The sequence below is a fragment of the Panicum virgatum genome, chromosome 5K, assembly GCF_016808335.1.
Source record: "Panicum virgatum strain AP13 chromosome 5K, P.virgatum_v5, whole genome shotgun sequence".
Lineage (NCBI taxonomy): Eukaryota > Viridiplantae > Streptophyta > Magnoliopsida > Poales > Poaceae > Panicum > Panicum virgatum.
The window spans coordinates 18,207,411-18,231,061 of NC_053140.1; the positions used below are offsets into that span (position 1 = coordinate 18,207,411).

General features: G+C 46.2%; 1 protein-coding gene across 1 annotated transcript; it reads right to left on the bottom strand.

Moving 5' to 3' along the window:
• Positions 1-406: 406 nt before the first annotated feature.
• Positions 407-22,516, bottom strand: LOC120709757. Its single transcript, XM_039995415.1, has 4 exons — positions 22,199-22,516; positions 1,664-1,774; positions 1,173-1,238; positions 407-944 (listed from the first exon to the last, which is right to left on the bottom strand). The coding sequence occupies exons 1-4, from the start codon at positions 22,514-22,516 to the stop codon at positions 702-704; spliced, it is 738 nt and encodes a 245-aa protein (XP_039851349.1). The 3' UTR covers positions 407-701.
• Between the last annotated feature and the right edge of the window lie 1,135 nt (positions 22,517-23,651).

Here is a 23,651-nt window from a genome sequence, read left to right on the forward strand (position 1 = left end):
ACGAGACGACTCGGCTTGCCCTGCTTGCTCGACTTGTCCTGCTCGTACGTCCAGCGGCAGCAGGCCATGTAGTACACCCACCTTTCCCCCGCTTATCAAAGGGACCATCACGATCAGGGAAACCGCATGGGTTGAAAATGTAGCTTCACCCATCAGGAGTCCGATTTCTGTCATTTTCGTCAACTTGGTTCGTTTCTGTCATTTTCGTCAACTTGGTTCGTTTCTGTCATTTTCGTCAACTTGGTTCCAAAACGAGGCACCGTTTTCACCGGAGATATATATAGAGGTGCCAAAAAAATACATCTTTCTTTTTTTCTTCTTGCTACATGTTCCAATACGTGTTCTGATCTAGTTGATCTACTCAACCACTGAATTAGTTAGCTTAACCTAATTAATCACCAATCCATGGAGAAAATGCTGGCTGACCAAATAAATGCAACTACTTGCTACAAAGTTCGTTTTACAAAAACAGAGATCCTATGCTACAGAATTCATTAGTCAGCACATATCCAAATCAAACTGTCTGCAACCTTCGTACAAGAAAATTTCAGCAGATCCTTCCTGTGAATAGGGACAACCTGAGAAGCCCATTTGGCCTCTGGTCGAGCAAACCTCACAGGCTGCTGCAGCTCCACACGTCCATTGCATCTCCTCTTCCTATGAGCTTGCGGTATCCATACCTGATTTCTAGACAAACGCTGTCAATCTTGGTCGTCGCCACTTTCGTCATCATCGTAAGCCACCAGAGAGCCCAGCGTGGCCTTGGTGGCATCCGATGGTGGCTTTTGGTCCGCGTCGTGACCATTTGAAGGCTGCTGCTCCTCGGGTGCAGGCTTAGCTTCCGCATCAACCTTTGCTTTCTTGGCTTGCGGCTTCACAGAAATTATTACATTTTTCAGGAGCGCAGGCTGGCTCCTCTTCGTAGGTGGCTTAGGCCTGCTCTCCTAAAGAGGGGTAGTCACATGCATAGCTCAGGCTCAGCAGGACAGATTTGTGAAACACATATCATGATGCTCCATTTATATCAACATGATGAGGAATGTAGCTAAAAAACTTGCACAGAGAGGAGAGGAGCACAGTGCATTACATGTATATTTTGTTCATCTCATCTTAAAACTATGACAAGATCGCAAGTAACACTTCTACTTTTGCATTTATATATTCCAACATACCTCTGGTCTAGAGACTGTAGGAGTCTCAAGTTCATGGACAATATTGGATCGGGCAGCCACAGCCTCCTGAAAAGAAAAACACTTATAAGTCAGTAATGTGACCTGTGCTTGGCATATGAGAACAGATGTGAATAGTCTCGTAGTATACAAACAATTACTGAAATTTACTACTACTTTGCATCCCAAATACAAGTCTATTTAGGATTGCCCTAAGTCAAGCTTTTGGCTTTGACCACAATTTCTAAAAGAGATCATATGCATTGACATTACTAGATTAATCACGGTACATATTTCATAATATACAACTCTTTCTACTTAGAATAATATGTTTCTTAGATATTGTTAGTCAAAGTGTCGTATTGGAGACTATAATGGACTTATATTTGAGATCAGAGGAAGTAGCTTAAGATAAAACTAAGAAGTAGCACTATGGAGCATCTAGAAGCTCCACAATGTGCTGTTCTATGCTACTACATTTAAATGTTACTCACATGGAAACTGCGCAGTTGTTCCGCTTCTTCATTGGCCACCTGCTGTTCATATTCCCTCCTTGACTGCACCGAGGCAACATGAAACAAGGAACTAAGATGTTGCAAATAAAGCTAATATACTTATGACCCAATATGCTTACATCTGACATTTTTATGTATTCGTATAGTAAAGGGTTTTTTGGATTTCTGCCATCACAATTTTCTAACTTTGGAAGAATGCCATTACTATTCACGTTATTGGAAACTTGCCATTACAATTCTTCACTTCTTTGAACCGTGCCATTTTAAAAGTCTTTGATGCCCTTGGACCCACTCGCAGACCCGCGTATTTTCGTATGGCCCAAAATACCCCTGCTGTTTCTCTCCCATCCACTCACTGACGTGTGGGGCCCACACATCAGCTTCTCCTTCAACCTCCTTCCTCCTCTCCACCACGCGCTGCTCACCTCCCCCCTGCCGCCGCCGGCCTGCTCCCTGTCGGGAGGGCCAATCGCGCCGCACCTTCGCACGGGCTCGCCGACGCCACCGCCGCGCCTTCTCGTCCTCCCGCAGCTCCACCGCCTCCCCTGTGTTGCGGGTGGGGCAAGCTGCGGCGGCGGCGGTCGGGGCTAGGTGCCGCAGTGGCGGTCGGGCCTCCCCTGCAACGCCGACAGATCCTGGCGGCCGGATCCCGGCACTGCTGGACCTCGGCTCTCTCCCTCCCTATCTCTCGTCTGCTCCCAAGCTGCATCCAGGTGGTGGCGGCGGCTCGTCCCACGCCGGCCGCTGCTCATCCGCTCCTCTGTCCTCCCTCCCTCGCCAGATCCAGGCGGAGGTGGAGGCCCACGCAGGTCCATGGCGGCGGCGGCGGCGCGCCCCTCTGTAAGGATCGATGGACCAAGAGGGGGGTGAATTGGGCCTTTTTCAATTTCTAAAACAAGGTAAAGCAACCTTAACCTATGCAATACTAGTAGGGCACCAATTCACCAACCGGATAACTAAGCTACCTACACAAGCTAAGAGAGATAAAAACAAAGTAAAGCCTAGCAAGGTAGAGCTAAGTTATGATCTCTAAGTCAAGCACATGAGTAAATTGCATGAAAGAAAATGCTTGAATAAAGAGAGTGGACAAGAGACGACCGGATTTTTTCCCGTGGTATCGATGTTGGCACACACCCCTAATCCACGTTGTGACACTCTCAAAGAGTCTTGTCACCTCCCAAGTCACCGAGACGAGGGCGCTCACTAAGAGTCTCCGTTCACCATCCCGGCGTGGTGGAGATCAAGCCACGTACAATCTTCTTCTCCGGGCTCCCACAATCCTTGGCAAGCTCCGCGAGAAAACACCTCGATCACCAAGATCGCCTAGGTGATGCCAATCACCAAGAGTAACAAGCTAAGGCCTTCACTTGAGCAAGAACCGATCACCAAGAACGGATGCACACTAGCTTCTCTCTACTCAAGTCCTTAATCTTGCTTCTTGATTGATTGAATGCACAAGTATGTGAATGATGAAGCTCAATGTGGCTCTTGACTATGGTATGAGTGTTTGGATGTTGCCTGGTGTCAAGAGTGGGCGAAATGACCCATTGGAGGGGTATATATAGGCAGCTCACACAAATAGAGCCGTTGGAGAAAAGCTGCCAGAAAACTGCGTAGCGCCGGTTAATCCGACGTCCCTCCATTTGTCATCGTCGGTTTAACCGGTGAATGTAAACTGCCTCTTCTGGAAACTAGCCGTTACAACTTGGGCAGATTGACCGACGTATCATCGGTTTAACCGGTGAGTGTAGTTGTCCACTGATCAACTGAAAAACCAAGTCTCTGGACAACTGCACCGACGTTAACTCAAACCTATCGTCGGTTTAACCGGTGAGTACAACTTTTGAAATCCACTGAAAAACCATCTCACTGGTCAATTGCACCGACGTCTTGATTCAAACAGCGTCGGTTAATCCGATGAATAGAACTTGAATTGCCCTGGAAAAACCAACTCTGGACTAATGCACCGACGTTAAATTCAAACACGTCGGTTTAACCGGTGTATTGAATTTGTCCAGACTCTGCTGACTTCGTTTAACCGACGTATAGAAAATTGAGAGCGTCGGTTAAACCGGTGTATAGACTTTTTCTGATTTTGTCTTTTCTGATTTGAGTCTTGAATGAAATCCAAATATTCTTGAGATATAGTTTGAGAACCACTTATTTGAACTTCTAGAAACCTGAGTGACCATAGTGTGCATCCATTTTCAAATGACCATGTCCATGCTCAAGTTACTAAGCCTTAACCCCTCTTAATAGTGCGATCACTACAAAACTATAAAACCTATACTAACCTAAGTGTCCTTCTCAACCTTGTGACACTTAGGACTAGAAAGATCCTTAGCCTTGACATATATAAGTTGAAAACCGAGATCGCCTTTTAGAATAACCAAAATTGAGGGGCCTCTTTTGACATATGACCAAATGAGCGATAATGATCTATTAAGCTGCACAAACTCATTAATCACAATAATGGTTGTCATTAATCACCGAAACATACCTTGAGGGCCTAGATGCTTACAATCTCCCCCTTTTTGGTGATTGATGACAACACAAACATAAATAACGAGAGAGCGAGAAAGATAAAGCAGGATAAACACAAGCAAACTCGAAAGCAGGACCAAAGAGCTCAACGGCTCAAACGAAATCCATAGATATGTCTCAAAGAACGGCATACTCAAGCGACAAATGTACATATCCATGAATTAACACCAAATGTGATACAAAGAATCAAAGTCCTGATAACTACGAGCTCTCTCTAGCTCTACCCTCCCCCTAACTCTGTGGCTCCCCCTAACACCTCTCCCCCTTTGGCATCAAAGCACCAAAAGGCGAGCTACGGGTCGTGCTGTCGTGGTACGGCGAGGAAGCGGTCCGGGTCGTCGTCGTCGTCGGACGGAGAGCTCTCACCCTCGGTGACAGACGGAAGCTGCTGGTCTGGGTCTGAGCTCACTGGGGGGGTGACTGTCGTGGAGGCTCTCGTGCTGGCACTGCCTGGTAGAGGATCCGTAGAAGTCGTAACCGGGCCAGCGGAAGAAGTATCAATATCCGAAGAAGTGACCGCTGAAGCTGCCGGCTGCGTCGACTGTGGAAGCAGGGACTCCTCTACTGCTCCTCCCCCTGAAGGTGCTGCCTGAAGTGAGGAAGGGAGGGCGACCGACTGAACCGCTGACGGTGAGTCCTGAAAGAGTGTGGTCGCTGGCAGTGGAGAGAACAGTGGACGACCGGCAGACCCAAGTAATGCGGACATCGAGAACGTGGTCTCCAGTGTCGCTGAGGTAGCTGGAGCTGCAGTAGGGGCTGGAGCTGGTGTAACGGCAAGCTGAGGTGCTCCAACACCCTGAAGGCCTGGCTGTCCTGGCTGCTGCGGGGCGAGTCCAGTGTGAGAGTAAAGCTGTGAGATCATCCCGAACATCGCCATCATCCCCTGCTGCATCTGCTGAAACTGAGCGTCTGTCCTCTGTGAAACTCTGTCGATAAGCCCGACAAAACGCTCCTCGGTCGCAGCCCGCTCTCGGGCGGCCTCTCTCTGAATAGCAGCAATCTGAGCCTCATGGGCTCTCCTGGCCTCCTCCTGAGCAAGTCTATCCTCCCTCTGCTGGGTCACGAGCTGCTGTAGTAGTGAAGTGAGCTCGGACGGCTGAGTCACCTGAGACTCAGAGACTGTAGCAGCTGCTGAAGTCGGAGGAGCTGGCTCTCCTGAACCTCCTGCCTCGTGATCACGGCTGGGGCAGCTGAAGGAAAGTACTCAACGTCGTCGGAGGAGTCTGACTCAAGCTCAGACCAGTGAATCTCATCATCTCCCTCGGGAAGCTGTGCCTCTGCTGCTAGGAGTGCCTCATCCTCCTCTGCCACTCGTGCCTGAACCTCTGGTGACAGTCGAGCCATCGCTGCTCTATCTGCGTGTCTGCCCCTCCTCCTGTCCTGTGGAGCTGTGGGTCGGTAGACAGGGAACCTGGGAGCCTCGTCGTGACGGTAAGGGGCGCTGATGGGTGACTCTGCTGGCACTATCATAGAGCATATGTAACTGATCCAGTGCGCATAGGGAAACTGTCGCACCACACCCATCCCATCAGTGATCACATCCTCGATCTCAGCCAGAATAAAGTCAACTATATCAAATGGCTCGTGAGTGAGGATGTGTAGAAGCAAGAGCTGCTGCAAACCTGTGAACCCCTCTGGGTAGCCACTCCTCGGTAACAGAGTCCTCCGGAGTGCCATGTGAACAGCGTAAGCCTCTGCAGTGAGCAAGCTCGGCACTCTGGCGTAAGAGGCTGGGAACGGCTGGCGGAAGCACTGAGTGATCGCCTCGTGGGAAGGAGCAATCCCGCCAACCATCGCCCAGCGGGGTGGATCTGAGTCCCCGTAAACCCTCTCGTGCAGCGAGACGTCGACCAGGTCAACTCCAAGAATACCAGCAATGGTTGCCCTTGACAAACCAAAGTCCTGCCCTCCAAACATGAAGTGCACGGCTCTGCGCTCGGGGGCTATCCAAGCTGTAGCGTAGAACACTCTGACCCAGTCCTCGATATAACGGTTCTGCTCCATCTCTAGCAGTCTGGGCAGACCTCTGAAGTGAGCAAAGTGTGCTCTCACATCTGCTCCCCCTGCGGCTGTCCTCAGTGAGACCCAGTCAAGAACCCTGTGCTGAAAAATCTGGTGGCCCCTCCGCTGGAAAGTCTCGTAGAAGCTGGCCTGTAGCAAAGTCCAGAACCTCCTGTCGACTCTGCTGTCTCGGGTCACTGGGAACCAGACCTCCTCGTCAACACTCCACCTGAGCCTCTTGACCTTGGCCGCATTGGCTCGGGTCAAGTTCTGGAGCATCACACCTGGCTCCAGACGCACAACAGTGTCCATACGGAACACTGCGCGCTCGGCCTCTAGGGCCTCGGCTCTGCGAGCTGCTGCTGCTGCTGACCTGCGGGGCTCCTGTGGCTGGTGTCCTCCCCGAGTCCTCGGTCCAGTGCGACGCTCTGTCGCTGCCGGGGAACCTCTCTCAGACGACCGCTGTGGAGAACTCTGCCCCTCTGACTGTGCTACCTCTGAGTCAGAATCTGCAGCTGTATCTGACTGATCTGACTCTGCTGCTGCTGCTGCTGCTGTCGCGGCTCTGGTGGCCCTGGCACCTCTCACTCTGCCCATACCCCTGCCTCTGCCTCTGCCTCTGGGGTCCTCCCTGATCTGGAACGGACGAGCACGGCCTGATGCCTGCTCCTCGGCGGCCTTGGCCACCATCTCGGCCCTCTCGGCCTCCTTCTCTGCACGAGTCCGCTTGCGAGCGGGCTTCTCGACCACAACTTCCTTACCCTTCCTCTTCTCGCGACCCATCTCGAACAGGCAATATGTCGAGCACTTGGCGAGCACTGATGGGCTGCGGCTGCGGCGTGAATGGCGTGGATGCTTGGAGACGTGGAGGCTGCGGCTGCGGCGTGGATGGCGTGGAGTACAGTGGTGCTTGGCGATGGAGGCACGTGCGGCGGTGAGGACGTGGTGCGGCGGCGGCGGCTACGCGCACAGGCGGCGGCGCAGAGCGGTTGCGCGGGCGGCGCAGGCGCGCACGGGCGGCGCTGGGCGAGCGCGAGGGCGCGGCGGCGGCGGCTCGACGTGCAGGCGAGCGGCGGCGAGTGGTGGCGGCGCGGAGGCGAGAGGCGGCGCGAGAACGAGGTCAAGCGGCGGCGGCTGGAGTCGGGCGAAAACAGAGAGGAAGAAGAAACCGCGGCCCGCACAAGACACATATATGACAGGTGGGTCCCGCGATTTTCTTTAACACCGGTCGATCCGACGCGTAGGGTTTGAACGCCGGTTGATTGCGTTGGTGCAGTTCACCCGAGGCTTCTGCATATCTGAAACTGAACGCCGGTTGAACCGATGCTGTCAAGAGTGTCCTCGTCGGTTGATTGATCAAAACACCGGTTGATTGCTAGGTCTGATTTGCATTTACTATCACCGGTTAATCCGATGCTCTGACTTTTGTATACGCCGGTTGAACGCCTGAAACTTGACTGAGCTGAGACAAACTTTAGTAACGCCGGTTAATCCGATGGGTATAGATCCTTTGAACGTCGGTTTAACCGGTGAAGCCAAAAACCCCCACTCAGCTCACTCTTCTATGCTAAGTCCAATAAACTTATAAGATTCAAATAAACTCAAGTTAATGGACTTGCATAGGCGACTTTACCCCTCAAAATAAATAGGATAGCACACTTGCTTAAATAAATTTCTTTTCAAACACAAGGAAAAGCCGCAAGAGAGACAAAGCGTCAAATAAAATGTATGAGCCTTGTCATAGGAATATTGAAGATAGAGAGCTTCAAACTCATTATGACATGACTCACTAGGCAAGAACGCACCTAACACTTTGCTCTTTTCACTTTTCATGAATTAAGATCTTGTATATGAAACAAGTCTCATTTTCATCAAATGATCTCCTTTGTGACCCTTACGCATGCAATGATGATGCAAACTACAACCACATGCGAAAGTAAAGTAAACATGAAGTGCACATCTATATGACAAGAAATGCATAACAAGAAATTAAGATCTACTTGTCAAGTTTGAACCCACGGGAAGCTTCTTCATGATGAGCCTTTCTACAAGCCTAGAGGAAAACAAGTGGACCACCACCTCTAGCTAAACCCTTGCTCATCACTATCTTACCATGGTTAGACAAGTGCCCTATATGTATGCATTTTTCTATATGACATGGCAACTTACATGACGTTTGCCGCATCTAACACATTAAGCTCATTCCTTAGCCTAACAAAGGTACTCTCGTCTAAAGGTTTTGTGAAGATATCCGCCAATTGCTCCTCGGATCTCACACCTTGAAGAGATATGTCTCCTTTGGCTTCGTGATCACGCAAGAAGTGATGGCGAATATCAATGTGCTTTGTGCGAGAGTGTTGAACCGGATTCTTGGCAATTTTTACGGCACTTTCATTGTCACAAAGGAGTGGGATCCTATCTAGTTTCACACCAAAGTCCAAAAGGGTTTGCTTCATATATAGGATTTGGGCACAACATGCACCGGCCGCTATATATTCCGCTTCCGCGGTGGACAAAGCCACGGAATTTTGCTTCTTACTCGACCAAGAAACTAGAGAACGCCCAAGCAAGTGGCAACCCCCGGAGGTACTCTTGCGATCCACACGGCTTCCGGCAAAATCCGAATCCGAGTATCCCAAGAGATCTAAACTAGCGCCTTTGGGGTACCACAAGCCTATGCTAGGAGTGTGCTTGAGATACCGAAGGATCCTATTCACAGCCGAAACGTGTGACTCCTTTGGGTTAGCTTGAAAGCGGGCACACAAGCACACACTAAACATTATATCGGGCCTAGATGCGGTAAGGTAAAGCAAAGACCCTATCATAGAACGATAGAGGGATTGATCAACCGGTTTACCGTCCACATCCAAGTCGAGATGCCCATTGGTTGCCATGGGTGTCTTGATTGGCTTGCACTCATCCATCTTGAACTTCTTCAAGATATCTTTAGTATACTTTTCTTGATGGATGAATGTCCCTTCCTTCATTTGTTTGACTTGAAAACCAAGGAAGAAGGTCAATTCGCCAATCATGGACATCTCGAATTCCCTAGACATCATGGTAGCAAACTCATGGCTTAGTAAATCATTAGTTGAGCCAAAGATAATATCGTCAACATAAATTTGACAAATGAAAAGATCCCCGTTGACGTCTTTTGTGAACAACGTGGTGTCCACCCTCCCGATCTTGAAGCCTTGCATGATTAGGAAGTCACGAAGCCTCTCATACCAAGCCCTTGGAGCTTGTTTGAGCCCATAGAGTACCTTGTGCAACCTATAAACATGGTTAGGATTCCTCGGATCTTCAAACCCGGGAGGTTGCTCAACATAAACAAGTTCGTTAATAACGCCATTTAAGAATGCACTTTTCACATCCATTTGATACAACTTAATGTTATGATGTGAAGAGTAAGCAAGAAGGATGCGGATAGCTTCAAGTCTTGCGACCGGAGCAAAAATTTCACCAAAATCCAAACCTTCGACTTGAGAAAACCCTTTTGCCACAAGTCTTGCTTTGTTGCGTATCACCACCCCATGTTCATCTTGCTTGTTTCGAAAGACCCACTTGGTGCCGATGATGTTCTTGTCTTTCGGAGGAGCTTCGAGGACCCAAACTTCATTGCGGGTGAAGTTGTTCAACTCATCTTGCATGGCCATCACCCAATCCGAGTCCTCAAGCGCTTCCTCTATGCTAGTGGGTTCAATACAAGAAACAAACGAGTGATATTCGCAAAATGAAGCATGTTTAGAGCGAGTTCTTACTCCCTTTGATGGACTACCAATGATTTGACCAATTGGATGATCCTTGGAGATGCGACCATGCTTCACTAGCGGTACTTGCGTGGATGCTTGTTGGGGTGGATCATGGGTGACTTGTGCTTGTGGTGGAACACTTTGCTCTTCTTGTTCTTGAACTTGGGGTGTTGGCATTGGCACATCTTCTTGAGGTTGTGTATCATCTTTTTCTTGATCTTCATCCATTTGGGGCGCCGTGGAGGTGCTTGGTGTAGATGAGGAAGGTCCTCCCCCTTGATCATTGCCTTCATGCACCTCTTCCGGCTTGATTTCCCCAATGGACATCTTCTTCAAAGCTTTATCAATCTCCTCATCACCTACATTTTCATAGCCAACAACCTCCTCTTGGGAGCCATTAGATTCATCAAACTCCACATCACATGTTTCTTCAACTAACCCGGAGGTTTGATTGAATACTCTATATGCTTTGGAGTTTGATGCATAACCAAGAAAGAAACCTTCATCACATCTACTTTCAAACTTACCGAGCCTTTTCTTCTTGTAGATGAAGCATTTGCAACCAAAGACTCGAAAGTATGATATATTTGGTTTCTTCCCGGTGATGAGCTCATATGGAGTTTTCTTGAGGAGTCGGTGAGGATATACTCGGTTGGATGCATGACACGCCGTGTTGATTGCTTCCGCCCAAAACTTCTCGGACGTGCCATAATCTTCCAACATTGCTCTAGCTAGGGTGATGAGTGTCTTGTTCTTTCTTTCCACCACTCCATTTTGTTGAGGCGTGTAGGTGGCGGAAAACTCATGCTTGATGCCCTCTTCATCGCACCATTCTTCAATCTTCATATTTTTGAACTCGGTGCCGTTGTCACTCCGGATCTTCACAATTGAGGAGTTGTACTCCCTTTGAGCTCTTCTTGCAAAGGTCTTGAAGATTTCCGGAGTTTCACCCTTATCGCCTAGAAACATAACCCAAGTGTAACGTGAAAAATCATCAACAATTACTAGGCAATAGAGGTTACCACCAATGCTCTTGCATGTAGTTGGACCAAAGAGATCCATGTGAAGTAGCTCGAGCGGCTTGGAGGTAGACAACATCGTCTTGATGGGATGATGTGTTGCAACTTGCTTCCCGGCTTGACATGCTTTACATAGCTTGTTCTTGTCAAACGTGACATCCTTCAAGCCGGTGATCATCCCTCTCTTGTGGGCTTTCTTGAGGTTGCTCATGCCAATATGAGCAATTCTTCTATGCCAAAGCCACCCAAGAGAAGACTTGGTGAAGAGGCATGTCATGGTACTTGTTTGCTTTGAAGAGAAGTCCACTAAATAGATGTTGCCATGCCTAAACCCCGTGAATACCATTGACTTGTCTTCTTCAAGAGTTACTACAACACCATTCTTGTCAAAGGTACACGTTAGTCCAAGATCACACAATTGAGCAATAGAAATAAGATTAAAACTAAGTGCTTCTACAAACAAGACATTAGAAATGGATAAATCTTTAGAGATAGCTATTCTACCCAAACCTAAAACTTTTCCCCTTGAGTTATCACCATAGGTGACATGTTCATGATTGTAACACCCCGGGTGTTTACACAGTAATTAATTAAGTGTCTGCACAGTAATTGGGTAGGTTTGCTATGCATCATGTGCTAGAATTACTTAAAAAGGATCTTTTTGTAATTATGAAAGGCTATATGTGTAATTATGATTTTTTGCAAGGTCCTTTATATAGTTATTTCTGAATATAGCTTTTGTGGAGGGTGTTTGTGCAAAATTTCAGTGCATTTATTGCATGGCATCAATTTTTGCTTGAAGGTCTACATTTGAAATGAAATTGCTTTGAAAAAGACAAATTTCCTGGAATTCAAAATCCCTTCAACAGTTTTAATTTTAGCTCTTGAAGCTTTGGCCAAATAAATTTTTGCACAACATCAAAGTTGTAGATCTTGAAATTTTGAACAACTTTCATGTTGGGCACTTTTCCATTTGAGCTTTGATTTAAAAGTTATTGCTTGTTTACAGAAAGGTCCCTGGAACTTTTGGAAATTGCAAAATTGCCCTTATGACCATCTCCCCCTCTCTGCTCTGCTTCTCGCCGCCGGCCACCGACAGCGCCGCCCGCCGACGATTTCCCGGCCTTCCCGGCCATCAATTCGCCGTGCGCTGGCGCCCACGCGTCGCGGACGAGCTCCTCCCCCGCCTGTTGCCTCGCGCTGGCGCCTTCACCCCTCGCCACGCCGCCCCGCCGCGCCCAGAACCTCCCCGGCGGCCGCCACCGCGACGCCGCCGTGGAGAGCCCAAACCCGAGGCCCAGCTCTCGATCTTTCGCGCGCCTGAGCACTACAAGAAGCCCCGTGCTCTATTCCCCTCCTCTTTTCGCCAGTTCCCTAACCCCACGCCCCAGAACGCCGCCGCCGCTCACCCCGAACGCCGGCGAGCTTCACCCCGCCGCGGAGCCGCCACCCCAGACCCGATCTACCCCTACAGCCCCCACCTTTAGCACCGCCTCGACCTCGCGCAGCTCCCAGGCCACTTCCCCTCGCCTGAACCTCACCGGAGCACCCTCGCCGTCGCTTGCCTCCGCCGCCGACCCGCCCTGCTCCGCCGAGCCGCCGATTCCGAGCCCCTCCGCGCAACCCTAGGCCACCCAGAGGTGCGCCTTGCACCCGTGAAGCTCACGCACCCCTCCCCTCTCGCCGCCGGTGAGCCCCTCGCCGGGAAACGGCCGGTCAACCGCCGCCTCCCCTCTCTGACCCGGCCCAGGGACCTCGGGTTGAAAGGAAAGAAAACCCAGGGGGTTATTTGCATAGGCCTAGACTCAGATGAATAGTGCCAGTAGGGGCTGCTTTGTAATATTTTCAGTGAACTTTGAAATTCTAGATCAATTCGTAGAAAATTCGTAAATTAGAAAATTTTGATGTTTTGGAATCCTCTTGAAGAGCTCTATGCAGTAGAACCATAATATGTTAGGCTTTAGTTGCAAGTTTTTGCCGTATAAATGGTTTTGTGTCACTAGGTAAATAAATACTAGATGTTTAGTCTTTTTCTTATCTAATGCTTGAAAGCTGGTCTTGCTCTGAAATTTTTGTGGTAGTTTACTCATGTTACACTAGCTTTGCTATAAAAATTTCATGATCAGTTCTCTTGTGTAGCTATTTATTTGATTTAATCCTTGTTTAGTATACTTTATTTATGATAAATAGTTTCTGTTCTTTTTAAATCCTGAAAATATTCCTGAGTGTTCTTCTGGAGTATATTAGCTTGTCCAGGAAGTTTGAGCCTTAGTTCATGGCTAGATTAGGGGCTAAAAATAAATCTTGCTAATCTGTTGTTTGTTTTAGTTATTTTCTCAGAGTTAATTCTGTGTAGATAAAATCATGAAAAATTCACTGTAGCTAGATCTTACCTTTGTAAATCTCCTGTTAAATTTTGAGCTTCTACTTTGCAATATTTTAGTCTGTATAATTCAAGCTTGTACTAGGTGTTGCCTGCATAAATGATTTATTGTGATTAAATGATTACATGTATTGATATGATTTTTGAAGGGTAGATTACTTTGTTCATGTTCTGTTTAGTGTAATTTTGGTATAATTTATTACTTTTTGTACTCTGTTTTGATGATTTATTTACAAACCATGACTTAATTGTATAGGAAATCACCACCACTCATTTCACGAAGTTAGTTAACTTCTTTTGTGCTGTTGATCATGATGCCTTGTGTAGTTAAATTTGTTATTTAACTACTCTATAAACGATTGCCCATGTTTGTTTATAATGTTGTTCTCGCATTACATATAGATACGACTACTTTGTCAGACGGGACGTACGAGTTGATTCCGGAGTCTGACGGAGGTGATCTCGAAGCTCAAGTGAACACTGCGGAACTAACTGAAGCCCCGAACCAAAGTTCGGAAGAGCCTAGCGCTGAAATAGTTAGCAATTACCGAGAAGGCAAGCCCCGGGCATAACCTATTTTTCAAATTATTATCATTTACTGTTGTTACTTACTTGTGCATTTACAGTTCTTAGGATTTGAATTGAAAACCCTAGATGCATGATCCTAGGAACCTATGTACTGAACACTAGACTTGAGTTCGAATAATTGCTAAGCTTATAGGACCGGTAAAAGTCGAGTGATTGCCTGTCACTCGCGAGCTTTATAGGAATTGCTTGTTTACTTTCTGTTATCAATATAAGGACGACGGACGGGGTTGTGTTCGATATTATGTCCTATGTGAGACCCCGTCTGTGTTGATGAACTTGCTAAGGTCGCGGTGTGTGGTAGTGCTGGTTAAGTTTTTGAAAGTACTAGTCACATGCCGTAAATATGGTACGCGGCAAGCCTAGTAGCCGATTGGACCGGGGAGTGGATATACCTCCCACTCTCTCAGTAGGGATAGGTTTTATTTTATGTTGCGCAACACTACGACTTCTAGGGACAAGGTTCGGCCTTGGAGCCCTGTAGTCGGGGAGAGTGGCACTATCCACAAGCCGGAAAGAAAGGTTAACGGTTGTTTGGGAATGACCCGACGGTATTCCAGACGTGTGTGCTAGGTTACCCTTGCAAGGTTGAATTTCGATTCAGAATCGTCCGCCTCTCACGATGAAATGAGACTGCTTGATCTCTTTGCCACACAGAGTAATAAGAGCAACAATATTCTTATTAATCTTGATGCTTGCTTAGAAGTTCCACCATGTTTGGTTAGTAGATGCTTACATAGAATGGTTAATCAACTAGAATCTTGAAGCTAAAACTTGAAAGCAAGGACCTACTCTTTATTGCTTTTCAGCAAAGGAAAACCAGAGCCTTACAAATGCCTTGCATAGTCTAGCTAATGTGGGCTACTTATACCCGTTGTCGGTTAAGTCTTACTGAGTATTAGAATACTCAGCCTTGCTGTTGAAATCCTTTTTCAGGTATGAGTTTTGAGGATCAGATCGCTAGCTTGACCTATCCTTGCGCTTTGCCTCCTGGCTGGTCCGTAGAATGGGATACGTCTTCGGCCGGCAATGACTATGACGAGTGATACCCGGCTTGGGCTAGCTTGGTATACTTTTGGCGACGTGTTGTAGAAATCGTATTTCATCTTCCGCTGTTTAGACTCTGAACTTATAATTATGTTTTGTAGAACTGTTTTACTTAAGTTGGTTTTGTAATAATGGTTTGAACTATTTGGTAATCACTACTGAACTTGCCTGTGTTGTAAAATTTGTGGTTGTAATATCTCTGGACTCGCCTTCGTGCGAGGTATGCTTGTTCGATCCGAGAATCGGTGGTTGTATCGGGACGTTACCCGACAGACCAAAAATTGTTCCGTTTGAAGTGCGTTTAAGCTAATGTTGCCTTTATGGTGATGGTTTACGCACTTGAGCCGGGATAATTTAGGCGGTTCTGCCACAATGATCGCCGGGGTCTTCAAGGGAGGTGAACATGCTATCATTGCCGGTCATATGTTGAAAGCAACCGCTATCTAGTACCCAATGTTTTCCACCGGCTTTGTAGTTCACCTACACACATGAGAATTCACTTTTGAGTTTTAGGAACCCAAACAAGCTTTGGGCCTTGCACATGTGTGACAAGAGCTTTTGGGACCCAAAGTTGCTTGGGGAGGTTTTTCTTTGACTCCTTAGTGAGTTTGCCAATGAATTTGGCCTTCACCTTGCCCTTCACTTTACTCAAGAGAAAATGGTTATTTTGAAACATTGAAGAATAATTCTTGGGTAATTTAGGAAGAGGACGTGATGGTAAAGTGCACTCCCTAGTGTGGTTCCCGGTGACTTGGCAATGTTGGCAATATGATCCAACTTCCTTGATGAAGCTAATCTTTATCTCCAGAGAAGGAGTAGTGGCTATGTTTGGCTCCGGAAATGAACCAAGACCTCTTTTGCCATAGTCACGGGCATTGTTGAAGAGAATCTCTTTGTGGATGTATTCTCCTCTTGAGAGTTTCTCCACACTACTCTTGAGGCTTGCAACTTGATCCATCAATTCATTTTCCCTAGAAGGTGCAAGCTCGGGCAAAACATTAGTAGCATTTGCATTAATGAGTAGGTCATCACATGAAGTAGAAGCATTGACCTTCTCAATAGTTTCATGAGCAAAGTTCTCAAGACTTGGGTCAATTGCTTCATAGGCAAATTCAAGTTCTTGATACTTGTGAGCCAACTCCCTATGCTCTTGTTTAAGCTTTTTGTGGCTCTCTTCAACTTGCTTAGCAAGTACAAGTGACTCATTGTGCTTTTCAAGCAAGTCATTGTACTTGCCAAGCAAATCGGAGTGGGCAAGCTCTAACTTGGCACGAGTGCTCTCAAGAACCTTGACTTTGCCCTTTTCCCTCTTGATAACGGATGTATACTCATTAATGAGGTTAGCAAACTCATTAGGGTCAAGCTCATCATCACTATCATCTTCACTCTCACATACCTTAGAGTTACCTTTGGCCATGAGGCACATTGGAGGTGGAGGTAGTGATGGTTCTTCATTTGTGAGGGCGATGGTGACTATGTCTTCTTCATCACTTGAATCTTCGCTTGATGAGACATCGGTCACTCACTCTTGTTTTTCCACCAAGAAGCTTCTCTTGGTGTGCCCTTTCTTCTTTGGGAAGAGCTTGGTCTTCTTGTCATGGCTCTTTTTCTTCCCAAGTCTCTTGTTCTTGTTTTTCCTTTCTTTTTCTTCATCATCGCTTGAATCATGGCGATGCTTGCTCTTGTTGTCCTTGTTTCTTTTGTCCGGCTTAGGGCAATTTGGACGGATGTGACCTTTTTCTCCACAATTGTAGCAAATTTTGTTCTTGACATCCATTGCCCGGAACATTCCCCTTTTTGAGTCAAAGTTGAAACCCTTCTTGTTGATCTTGTCATTCAAGTGGGTGAACTTCCTCATCATGAGAGCAAGCTCTCCATCATCTTCAACATCGGATGAGCTTTCATGATGATCATCTTCTTCATTGCTTGAGCTTGAATCTTGCTTGATCATCTTGAGCTTGCGGGCTTTGTTTGTCTTGGTCTTTAGAGCAATTGATTTGCTTGAAGTTGGCTCTTCGGACATACCAAGAATACTCATCTCATGAGCGCGAATTTCGCCCACAAGTTCTCCTACTTCCATTGTGTCAAGATTCTCCTTTTGAAGCATAGCATTGATGATGTTATACTTGGGCTTCGGGAGGAGCATGAGAATCTTGCGATTGATGGAGGCACTGTCAATTTTGGATATTTCAAGTGCATTAATGTCCTTGACAATGACATTCAAGCGAGAGTACATATCATTACAATTTTCATGAGCTAGCATTTTAAAAGAATCATACTTAGCTCTAAACAAGTGATATTTTTGCTCACGAACTTTAGTGGAGCCTTCATGAATTTCAATGAGCTCCTTCCAAATATCACTTGCTAAGTCCATGCCATTAACTCTAGCAAAGACTTCCTCACTAATGGCTTCGAAAATTGCATTTCTAGCCTTGGCATTCCATTTTAATTGTTCGGCGGTGGGAGTTCCGGTGAATCCGGTCTTAGTGGCCAACCACACTTCGGGGGCAATCGCATCAAGGTATGCGGCCATGCGAACTTTCCAATAAGCAAAGTTCTTGCCCTCGAAGTGAGGCGGCGAACCACCCATCTTGGCCATAGCTCTAGGCGGTGAAGCCTAATGATCCAAATGAGCAACGAAGCTCTGATACCAATTGTAAGGATCGATGGACCAAGAGGGAGGTGAATTGGGCCTTTTTCAATTTCTAAAACAAGGTAAAGCAACCTTAACCTATGCAATACTAGTAGGGCACCAATTCACCAACCGGATAACTAAGCTACCTACACAAGCTAAGAGAGATAAAAACAAAGTAAAGCCTAGCAAGGTAGAGCTAAGTTATGATCTCTAAGTCAAGCACATGAGTAAATTGCATGAAAGAAAATGCTTGAATAAAGAGAGTGGACAAGAGACGACCGGATTTTTTCCCGTGGTATCGATGTGTTGGCACACACCCCTAATCCACGTTGTGACACTCTCAAAGAGTCTTGTCACCTCCCAAGTCACCGAGACGAGGGCGCTCACTAAGAGTCTCCGTTCACCATCCCGGCGTGGTGGAGATCAAGCCACGTACAATCTTCTTCTCCGGGCTCCCACAATCCTTGGCAAGCTCCGCGAGAAAACACCTCGATCACCAAGATCGCCTAGGTGATGTCAATCACCAAGAGTAACAAGCTAAGGCCTTCACTTGAGCAAGAACCGATCACCAAGAACGGATGCACACTAGCTTCTCTCTACTCAAGTCCTTAATCTTGCTTTTTGATTGATTGAATGCACAAGTATGTGAATGATGAAGCTCAATGTGGCTCTTGACTATGGTATGAGTGTTTGGATGTTGCCTGGTGTCAAGAGTGGGCAAAATGACCCATTGGAGGGGTATATATAGGCAGCTCACACAAATAGAGCCGTTGGAGAAAAGCTGCCAGAAAACTGCGTAGCGCCGGTTAATCCGGCGTCCCTCCATTTGTCATCGTCGGTTTAACCGGTGAATGTAAACTGCCTCTTCTGGAAACTAGCCGTTACAACTTGGGCAGATTGACCGACGTATCATCGGTTTAACCGGTGAGTGTAGTTGTCCACTGATCAACTGAAAAACCAAGTCTCTGGACAACTGCACCGACGTTAACTCAAACCTATCGTCGGTTTAACCGGTGAGTACAACTTTTGAAATCCACTGAAAAACCATCTCACTGGTCAATTGCACCGACGTCTTGATTCAAACAGCGTTGGTTAATCCGATGAATAGAACTTGAATTGCCCTGGAAAAACCAACTCTGGACTAATGCACCGACGTTAAATTCAAACACGTCGGTTTAACCGGTGTATTGAATTTGTCCAGACTCTGCTGACTTCGTTTAACCGACGTATAGAAAATTGAGAGCGTCGGTTAAACCGGTGTATAGACTTTTTCTGATTTTGTCTTTTCTGATTTGAGTCTTGAATGAAATCCAAATATTCTTGAGATATAGTTTGAGAACCACTTATTTGAACTTCTAGAAACCTGAGTGACCATAGTGTGCATCCATTTTCAAATGACCATGTCCATGCTCAAGTTACTAAGCCTTAACCCCTCTTAATAGTGCGATCACTACAAAACTATAAAACCTATACTAACCTAAGTGTCCTTCTCAACCTTGTGACACTTAGGACTAGAAAGATCCTTAGCCTTGACATATATAAGTTGAAAACCGAGATCGCCTTTTAGAATAACCGAAATTGAGGGGCCTCTTTTGACACATGACCAAATGAGCGATAATGATCTATTAAGCTGCACAAACTCATTAGTCACAATAATGGTTGTCATTAATCACCGAAACATACCTTGAGGGCCTAGATGCTTACACCCTCCCCTGATTCTTTGCCGCCGGCGAGCGGTGCAGGAGGAGGCATGGCTGGATCCGGTGCTATGTTGGGGCGGACGGCGATGAGAAGGGGCAGACGGCCGGCGGAGGCCGAATCCAGCGGTAGGGCCCTCCCGACGGGGAGCAGGCCGACGGCGGCAAGGGGGAGGAGCAGCGCGTGGTGGAGAGGAGGAAGGAGGTTGAAGGAGAAGCTGACGTGTGGACCCCACACGTCAGTGAGTGGATGGGAGAGAAACAGCAGGGGTATTTTGGGCCATACAAAAATATGCGGGTCTGCAAGTGGGTCCAAGGACATCAAAGACGTATAAAATGGCACGGTTCAAAGAAGTAAAGAATTGTAATGGCAAGTTTCCAATAACGTGAATAGTAATGGCATTCTTCCAATGTCAGAAAATTGTAATGGCAGGAATCCAAAAAAACCTATAGTAAATGCGTACTAACTATGAAGATCATAATCGGGCTAACCAAGAATTAGGTTTCAGATTGTTTTCTTACACTCGATAATTTTGATGCAACAATAAACACCATGGGCAGATTATTTTCACGTTTCATGGATAACAAACACTGGTCCTCATCAAGAGGAAAAGAAAAGAACATATTTTTTGTTCCCCCTTAGCATACTCGCCTGGAATTCCTTTTCAGAACATGAATAATACAGTTCATGTTTCGCATAATGTTAACCAAAGTAGTAAATAATATGGAAATTGCAAGTTTGCACTAATTTGGCCCATTGGCTCGAATTTGCAATTATAAACGAAGAATTGCAAACTTGCCACTGAAATCGACTTATTTACCTTCCATCCGCCGCTACTCAATGCATCAGTAAATTATTCATAAAATCAAAATGAAAAAAATGATAGGAACATGGCCCTCCTACTGAACCACTCCCCTCTCAAGAGCCCTAGTTTTCTCAAATCATCGTATCCTCTCACCCTGATCCAGTGCGATTGGGAAGTCTCTCCTAATACAGAATATCCATAAGGTTACAACTATCAAGTGGCAATTGTCCTATTAGGAACTTGGGATGACACGAGACATAATCACAATAATTCTTCAGCAGCTCAAGTAGTCACTGCCTTTTCACAAACTATAGTACTGTAGTCTAGTTTTAGTCCTATTAGTAACTATCATTATTATAGTCTGTTAAACTTTGTTCCCGCAAGTCTGTTAAACTTTGTTCCTGCGAGTTCGGAAGGCTTCTGATTGGAAGGTTTTTAGTATTTACCCCTCATAAATGAAAGGGGAATGAAGAGTGACAGAGAAATACAAATGTCAGGATAACAATATTCTATTAAAACCTTTAATATCTGATGAATGAACAAATGATGTTTCTCATTATTAAAGTATACACAGCAGCCGTCCACACCCCAATTTTGTGCTCGCTGCTCCTTGTTATCCCGAGCACGGCCCGAAAAGGAACCCAATGGCGCTGTGTAGGCCTGCTGGAAGGATGCAAATGTGAATATGGATGTCCAAAATATCTGATATTAGTATAAAAAATCCCATATTACCTAGACGCTGTGTTAAATATCAATATGAATATCCGAATTCATATTTAAATTTAATATGGTAGTAAAGTGGATACATTCGAGTTCTGTTCGATCCCACATCTGTATTCGACAATATCCATATTTGTTTCCATTAAAACTATTTAAAAAATCATATTCATTGCATGTAACCAATATTATTAATTTTTGTAATAAAATTATAAGAAGATTCAGTTTCCTTTTAAATATTCTTGTTTCATCTATTTATTTTTGAAATTACTTTTATATTTTTTATTTATATATTAATAACACTATTTATATATTTATTGAAATATCTTTTTAGTTCTAGTTTTATTCTTTATGTATTTATTTATGAAAATATTTGTGGACAAATAAGCTATTTTAGACAATCTATCTTTGTTATATTGTTACACTTTTAGTTTGCACATGTATAACGATTTTGTATTCTAAGACTATTAATAAAGAAAATAGCTAAATGTTATCTTATGTATCGAGTAAATATCCAAACCTGAGTCCGAGGTATCCCTTCTGCATTCACGATTTCTCACCAGCCAGATGGTGTGATCTGACATTTTTCAGTCTATTTTCACTGAAAAACCAATGCACTACAAGGGCAAAAGGATTGCCATCTCACACTTGGGCGCGTTTGTTTGTTTTTTTCTCTCTCCCTCCCTCCCATTTTTGGCGTTGCTGCTTTGCTCAGGTTACGGCGAAAATAGCCGGCCAAACACGTGTGTGGCATTGGCTACGCCGTTCCGGCGATCGCCGGAGCTCCGGCTGTCGGGATTACCAACACGGTGTCGGGTCGCGGACGGGCGGGCGGCGTGTGGCTGCACGCCGGCTCCATGTGGCCGGTGATGTTAAGTTGGCTGTCAATAGTTGAAGGAATTCTCGCTAACCCGTTCATGGCTGTCAGTGTCAACTGTTTTGGTTTTCGAATGGATGCCAGTACTAAATCATGATTGCCTCTTCATCATAATTAAAAAAAAACAAAGAGTGTCCGTGCCCCTAGCGAGTCTCATGGTTTTTTTAAAAAAAAAGAAGAAAAAAAAAGTGTCCCTTTTTTTTGGCATCTCACAAAACCAGTGTAGTAGTGCGAGACAAAGAGTTTGCCATCTCACACACTTGTGTGCGTTTCCCTTTTTTTGGCATTTGCTTCGCTCGGTCAAACACGTGCACGGCCACGCTGCTCCGGGCGAGCCCCGTCCCCGGGGCCACCCGGCAGGATCGGATCGCGGAAACGGCCAAGCCTGCCCGTCGCCGCCGGCGTGTGGCTGGACGCCGGCTCCATGCCGGGTTGCTCCACCTGCCGCTACGGTCACGTCTCGCGTGGCGTGCTCGCACTCGCATCCAGATCCGCGGCCAGGCAAGCTCCGCGCCTCCGCCCACCGCCCACCGCCACCGGGCCCCCGATCGTCGCCGGCGGCCGCCCGGCTCAGCGGGCGGCCGCGGCCACATTTTCCACACCATGCCCTCTGCAGGCAGAAACTGCTGCTTTGCCTCGGCCCTGATGGCCTGATCTGATGCCACCAACGATCGGCGTTCTGCGGCTGCTCCTGATTGAGGCCAGCACCGTAGGGTCTGTCCATTAGGAGGTCCACAGATTTCACTGCGCAGCAGGTTTTGGTGCCCATCTTTGCTACTCGTAGTTTGTTTGCTTCAGTCAGGACAATCACCACTGGACAGTGGGCACTGGTTCAAGTAATCAAGTTGGCTACTTGTGGAAACATGCAAAGATCCAGCCTGTGCCTTCTGTTGCCAATTGCAGTATCAACTGTTTACCTTTCAGCCTTTCACAGTGGCCAGAGGCCATATGAATCTTTTTTTACCTTTTTTTTTACCTTTGTTGGAGTAGTTACATAGTTCCATAATCCTAATAACAAAATAATCCGCACCAAGGATACTACATCAGGTGGGTTTATACTAGCCATAAATTTTACACAGCTAATTGATGGTTTTTTTGGAGATTCTGTTGCAACGAATATTGCAAACTCGTGTGCTATTTGTGGAGAATCATAGGCACTAAACTCTATTGCTGAGGTTACTTCGGTTTTCAGATTATTTAACTGTTTGAAAAAACAATTAACTAAAATCCTAGTTTAATTCTTCAATTATCCTTTTGAAAGATAATTATTCATTTAGTAAAAGAAATGTCCTTGTCATATACCGTTTCTTATGTGACTCCTGGAGTCGCGAAAGGTCCGGCGGCCAGTTGGCTAGCCCGGGCCCGGTAGCGTCGCGCTCTCAGCAGGTCCTGAGTTCGATTCTCATCAGAAAAAACCTCTCGCTGTGCTCGCCGCAAGGCTTGGCCCTCATGGGCATGGACCAGAGTTCGGAGGGTTTCTCTACCCGGGTAAGCCGGTTAGGCTTCCTCTTAATGAAAAAACGGTGGGGTCGTTTCACCCCGGTAGAGTTTTTTTATGTGACTCCTGGAGTGGTCTTTATTTTAGCTGATAACTACAGCAGGCTTAACGTGTTATGGATTGAAAATGCTGATAGCTTCAGCATCCGTGGGATGAGCAATGGACGGCATCCAAGAGGGAAAAAAAATCACCCGACTTTCCTTAAGCAAGTTAGAGAATATGTGCCGCATGGCTAGTATATGACTTTATTTCATGAAAAAAAGGATCACCTATGGTCATTTGATTGACATCGAAACAGAGATTTTTTTTTTGAAATTAAGACAGACTTCTCACATCGTGGATGATTTGATTTTTTTTTTAATAACAAGCAACAATCTGTCGCCGAGCTCCTCTCTCACATCAAGGA

What these genes read in the sequence shown, in the direction of transcription:
- LOC120709757 (XM_039995415.1), bottom strand. Translation starts at nt 22,516, where the DNA reads ATGGGCACCAAAACCTGCTGCGCAGTGAAATCTGTGGACCTCCTAATG. An exon ending in AACAACTGCGCAGTTTCCAT is followed by an intron (nt 1,239 to 1,663) that starts GTGAGTAACATT and finishes TTTTCTTTTCAG; the next exon opens with GAGGCTGTGGCTGCCCGATC. An exon ending in CTACAGTCTCTAGACCAGAG is followed by an intron (nt 945 to 1,172) that starts GTATGTTGGAAT and finishes ACCCCTCTTTAG; the next exon opens with GAGAGCAGGCCTAAGCCACC.